The sequence below is a fragment of the Melopsittacus undulatus genome, chromosome Z (assembly GCF_012275295.1).
Source record: "Melopsittacus undulatus isolate bMelUnd1 chromosome Z, bMelUnd1.mat.Z, whole genome shotgun sequence".
Lineage (NCBI taxonomy): Eukaryota > Metazoa > Chordata > Aves > Psittaciformes > Psittaculidae > Melopsittacus > Melopsittacus undulatus.
This window is the reverse complement of record NC_047557.1, coordinates 95,795,089-95,801,088: the sequence shown is the minus strand read 5'-3', so window position 1 is coordinate 95,801,088 and position 6,000 is coordinate 95,795,089. Positions and strand designations below refer to the sequence as shown.

Below are 6,000 nucleotides of genomic sequence, written 5' to 3'. Positions count from 1 at the left end.
GTTTAATATTTGTAATCAAAAGCATTTATTTGGGACTATAGCAGCCCAGTGCTACGTGCAAATTGGGTGAGGAAAAAATGTAAACATTGTTTCTTTGATTTTGTTGGGAGTTAGGGTACAGCAGGAATGCTGGATCAAGCTCCTTTTCCAGTGGCGGTGATTAAAGAGCTATGTGAAATGAATTTAGGGGCTTATTGACAGAAAATATTACTGTGAATGGTGGTGAAAACCTATTCCACAGAGATTACTCTTTAATGCATGGAGTTTGACAGAATTTATAGGGTGCAAACTGAAAACTGTGGGCTTAGAGACCATTTCAGGATGTAACTTCAGTCCCAACACTGCATTTTGAGGCTTCTGCAGAAAGCAGAATTTAATGCAGAAACTGGTGAGACAGTGGAATTTTATTCAGTGAACTTTCAGGCCTTTAAGGAACAGGAGTTAATGGAGGAACCACACTAAGTCAACCAGTAGATGTTTTTGTTACTTACACAGTTTCCATGTCAGCTGAAATACAGTTACCCATAAACAGAATGACCAGTGACATGGTATAGCCCATGCCCTGTGTCGCTAAGGAATGCAATTAGCCATCATGCAAAAGAAACTTTATTACAGTAGCTCATATTATAGACTGAACACTGGTTGGAAATGCAGAAATATGCTTTTGGGAACACACTAGACTAGCATTTTCCATTCCGGAGAGTACTGTAGTAGCTTCAGGTTTCATAGCAGTAAATAAAGAAGTCCTCATAGTTTCTTTTAAAAGCAGTCTTTTAAAATCTGGGGAGAGGGGAAGGTTATGATGTAGGAATGGTTCTGCTGTTAGCAGGCATCACAATAGGATCTATTACTTTGGCAGGGGGGTTGGAACTAGACAGTCTTAAGGTCCTTTCCAACCCTAACTATTCTATGATTCTATGATCCTATAAACCTGCTCTGTGGAAGTAAGAGCTAGTGCTAATGCTGTTCCAGCTGGAGGGAAAGCTCACGGGTGTCCTCAGACCATCAGTCTGTCAGGACATGCCATGTTCCAGCTGTGCCCCATTCCTTACTTGAGGTGCTCCCTATGACCATGAGTGCTCTTTGTTTACAATCTGTTTTCTGCATGAGAAATCTCTCTGGCAGGAAGGATACAGCAGACTACCTTCTCAGGTTCTGTAACTCAGTCAGATAGAGAAGCTATGATCCAGCTGAAAGGATCTGGCCATTTCCTAAACTGTGTGGTATTGAGTGGGTTTAGATAATGTATGGATAGACTTGATACCAGAGGACTCCATCCCTGCAATGCCACTTCATCCATATGATCCTTTCCACAAGTTCTCTTTTGAGTTGCTGGGATTTCGTTCAGCTAGAAGTTTTGTCATGCTACCACTGAGTAACAGTTGCTGCAATCTTTAGACAAATTATGTAAATTCAAAATATGCCTTGAGATTATTGAATTAATAACATAATGGGAAATAAAATCCTCCTTGGCAGATGGGGTATGCATGGAGCATAACCAACTTTGGAGCATGACTTCAATTTGGAGCCTTTTCAGCTTGGGACAAAGATGAACTTGATGGGTTTTGAAAACTACCAGCTCATTCTAAAGAGGGTCATTTTCATTTGTAAAGGGGTTTCCATGAAGAGTTCTTCACAAAGCGTTTCACCCAGCATGTGGTTAATCACCACTCACTGTAAATGAAGGCAAAAGGTTTCTGTGCTTCACAAGAGTAAAGCATCTTCATGAAGATAAACACAAAGAAAGAATAAAGACTGAGCTGGAGGAATCCTATGGAGTGTGTACATGTATCCTGATTACCTAACACGTATGTTGCTCAGTAAGAAATAGTGACAGAAATGGTCAAGTAGGAATGGACAGCTGCAGAAACTGGATGCTGACTTGGCAAAAACATACCTGTTCTCATTCTACTATGTGTATTCACCCAATGCATTGTGACTGGCTGATTAAAACAGGACCTCACTGTACCATTTTCCCACTGGAAGTACTCTGCTTCCAATTATTCAATCATTTATCATTCAGATATGGTAAAAATTATTCAGATTCAGTTCTAATAGAAATATATCTGGAAAAATAACCTAGATTGACAGATGAAGAGGTGACAGCTAGCAGACAACAGACTTCTGTGAATCATTCACTCATCTCAGTGGTCACGAATGTCTCACGTGATAAAGAACTTGCTCTAACAAAGACAGCAAACCAAACATGATGGCATGTATTCTGGGCTTATTTCTTCTGCATGCCTGTCACTCATGTTGCTGTTAATGTGAGTTCTGTGTGGGGCTGGACTCTATCCTGAAGACCATGACAGCATAGGTCTTGAGGGAAAGTCTATAGGAATTCTCAAGAAAAGAGGGATTCAGAATTAGAAAGAATAGCTATTAAAACTAACAATCCATTTTCTCTGATAAACTAGCAAGTGGAGAAAAGAACATCTAATACCTTTGCATGTAGACATCAAGGCAATAGACACTTTGTGCGCAGGTGTGGTGTGTCTAGAGCAGGCAGATACGAAGCCCTGGTGAAACCTGGGCTATGCTCAGCCTCAGTGTGGACACAAAAAAGAAGCATTAACTCACTGCTGGTGCACAGTAGACACCCCTCTACTTTCTCTGGCAGATACAAGAGAAATCATGACTTCCTGATTCATGGTACATAGATGACACCTTTATGCTGGAGATCCCTCCCCAAGAAGGATATTACTGTCTGTAGTTCAGTGCTGATTAAGTATGATAAGTTTCTACTGGGTCTCCACATTTTATTATATTCACTGATAATGGAGGAGTCTCTCATGTAGGTGGAACTCACTATGAATGGGTCCAAAAAAGCAGGGGAAGAAAAAGACCTAGTGAAAACATGACAAAACTGATCAGCACAAAAAAGTGGTAGAGCATCCAACTGGAGAGCTCAAGGAGAATGGAGGAGTCCAATCACAGACTGCAGAGTGGTAATGATTATCTCTGGAGGAATATATGCTTGCTGGTCATCTGAGGTGGGAATTGCTGGGGGGCTGGAGGGGGAGAAGAAACCCCTCTGCCTGCATTGTTACTGCAGTGCTGACTGGGGAGCTTTATTTCTCTAAGGTTTTTCATGGTAACTATGTTTGCACATGGAAACGAGCTGCCTGCAGGATTCTCTGATGTTTATGACCATCACTGCTGGGAACTTGATTGACTTGGGGAACAAAGTATGATGTTGTCTGAGCATGTTAACTGATCAATGTTGTTGCATACAGGCCAAGAAAGGTTGGGGTCCCCTGCCTAATGCCAACTCAAATTTGGACACATGTCATTTATAGCCATGAAAAGCAGTGTCACATTTTCTTCTTTGATCATACTCAGAAACGATAAAGCCCCAGGGTGAAATCTTAACTCCACAGAAATCAAGAGCAAAACTCCCTTCGGTGGTGCTAGGCTTATGGCAAAAGTTGCCTTTTTCTTTCTTAAAGAAGTCTCGTAATTTCTGTAGAACTGCATTCATTTCCCCCCCATTCACAGCAAGTAAAATGTCAGTCTTCACAGTCAGGTAGTCTACTGAAAACAGTCAGACCTGTCCATTCAGGGTGTTGAGGGCCGATAATAACATTACAGCCCAATAATTTTATATTTTTCTCCTATTATCTCCAATGTACAGCATGTTTTATATGTTCTGCTCCACTGGGACCATCATAAACCTGCAGCCAGCTGTTTCATTGGGGTATACTCAGTGGGAGGCGACAGGTGCACTGTTAACAAAAAGGTCTTGAAACTTTATCATAATATATTCAGCAAGGTGATAATGTAAAGCCCACTGGGAAATAGCGAGAGGTGGAGGAGAAATTCCACACCTGGGAACTTATTTAATGATTAAAGACAGCAAATGCTTTAGAAGGGAAACTGTCTCAGATCTGTCTAATGCACTGCCCCAAACAAAACCCCTGGAGAAGGAGGCAGGAAGAGGAGATGACCTCCAGCTCACCTCGGCTCCTAGTGTGCTCTCCACTCTGGGATGGTGACACCTTAAACTGACACAGCTGCTGTTTGTTCTCGTGGTGAGACCCTAGCACAAAGGAGATTTCAAGTGAAACTGGACTGAGACACATACTAGAAACCCTTCTAGCACAACGGGGAGGTCATCAGGTGAGGGATACTTCTCTACATGCAGCCAAAACCATCAGGAACAAGTTCTGCATTGGCTTCCAGCCTGGACCAGCCCCACTCACTTCAATACTTCAGTTTCCTTTCAGATTATTTAGATCTTTAATACTTTACTGCAGTTTTCTGTAGAAGGGAAGTGTAACCTAACAGCATACATAGGAGATTAGTGAAGACCAGAACCAGGTGCTGCACTTGGCTCCTTTCAGCCGTGTAAGCCACTGTGTAAAAGTCAGCTCCATGATGGACAGGAGTGTGGATTTTGAGTAACTGATCACAGCTGTGTTTTCTTCCCAGACAACCTAACCTTCGTTCGATGTGCTTGTTCGTCTGCCTGGTTTGGGTTGACTCTCCCAGCATCACCGCAAGAACTCCCGTGCCTTTGCCGGAGCCCCGTGTCTCGTCCCCTCCTTTCACCCTGCGAGGCTCCCCCGGTCCCGTGCGGGTCCCCGCAGGTGTGCGCCGCTGCCCCGGCCCCTCCGCTTCCGCCGGCCCCCGGCCCAGGTGCCTCCCCGCCCGATCCCGGCCCCGGCCCTGCCCCGCCACCTCCCCATTGGTCCCGCCTGCTCCTCTCCGCGTCGCCCCCCGGGCGGCGGCCGCGCCGAGACGCGGCGCCGGAGGCAGCGCTGCCCCGCGGCGGCGGCGGCGGCGGCGGCGGCTTAAAGCGTGCGCGGCGGCGGTGGCGGTGGCGAGGAGCGCTCACCCGCACCGCACCGGGCGCCGCTCCATGGGCTCCGCCGCCGCGCACGGCGGGGATGCGGCGCTGCTGCGGGGCAGAGCCCAGGTGACCATGCGGGGGATCCGGGCTCGCCCGCCTCACGCTTCGGGGAGCAGGTAGCACACCAGGTGCGCGGCGGAACATGGACTGTCTCCTGCTTGTCGGCTGGACTTTACCTGTTGCGGTTCTCAGCGGCAGCTCCATGCGATTCCTGGCTCTCCCGTGGCTCGGAACCGCTGTAAAGGCAGGTCGAGAACACTTTCTTCTGCAGTCGCCTGGTGTACTTTCAAACCAGGTTACTGCGCCGTTTCTGGTGCCTTGTCTTTCTGCCTTCCCTTGTCAAGTAAATCTCGCCCAATACTTTTTTTTCTCTCTTTTTTTACTTTTTTTCTCTTGCAGACCCTTCAGCTGTGCTGCCTCTGTTGCATGTCTCATGCAGCAACTTTAACCAGTGACAGCATCAGTGAATTGAATCATGGTTTGTATTGCTCTTTCTGTGTATACGAACATTTGCGTGGATGCGTTTTTTTTGGTGGACTGAGCGTTTAAAGGGAAGAAGCTGCAGTCTTAAGGGAACATCGGAGTGAAAGCAAGTGAGCTGGTGTAAAATAGCTAACCATGGGCAGAGATTAAGTTGTTAAACCCCGTGAGCAAAAGCTAAAAGGAACAATATGTAACAGCAAAGCAAATGAATGAGATGGTAAATACACCCCCATTTACGTGTATGATTAGAAAAATGAATGCATATGTAGCCACAACAACAAAACCTCTGTGTCTGCTACGGAAGCAATGAGACAGAAGTAATGAAAAGGTTTGGGTGGGAGAGCAGGCGAAAAGCCCTGCAGCGCAGGCTAAGGGAAAACAAACCTGGTGAGGAAGGACTTGTGTGAGTGAGAGCTCAGCAGCTGTTTGTTCCCAGGGTGCAGAGACTAACACTTAGATGCTGATGACTTTGGGAAGTTTGAAGTACAGTATATGCTTTTTATTGGGTGCGAGTGGAAACAAAGTACAATAGAGAAGCACACCAGGGTGCAGAAAGGAAAACCCTCCTGCACCCTATTGTCTGCTCGCTGGGGGATTCCCTCTCCGGCAGCTGCTTGCATTTTTTGGCCACCAGCCTGCTTAGCATCCTCAACTCCTGCCGTTGA

At 46.0% G+C, this 6,000-nt stretch overlaps 1 protein-coding gene across 1 annotated transcript in view; it reads left to right on the top strand.

Moving 5' to 3' along the window:
* Nucleotides 1-4,980: 4,980 nt before the first annotated feature.
* Nucleotides 4,981-6,000, top strand: part of ADAMTS18 (ADAM metallopeptidase with thrombospondin type 1 motif 18) — a 75,626-nt gene continuing 74,606 nt past the window's right edge. Inside the window, exons 1-2 of the mRNA XM_034073225.1 lie at nt 4,981-5,096; nt 5,252-5,330. Coding sequence (XP_033929116.1) covers nt 4,995-5,096; nt 5,252-5,330 — 181 coding nt within the window. The 5' untranslated portion in view covers nt 4,981-4,994. The remainder of the gene's footprint in view (nt 5,097-5,251; nt 5,331-6,000) is intronic.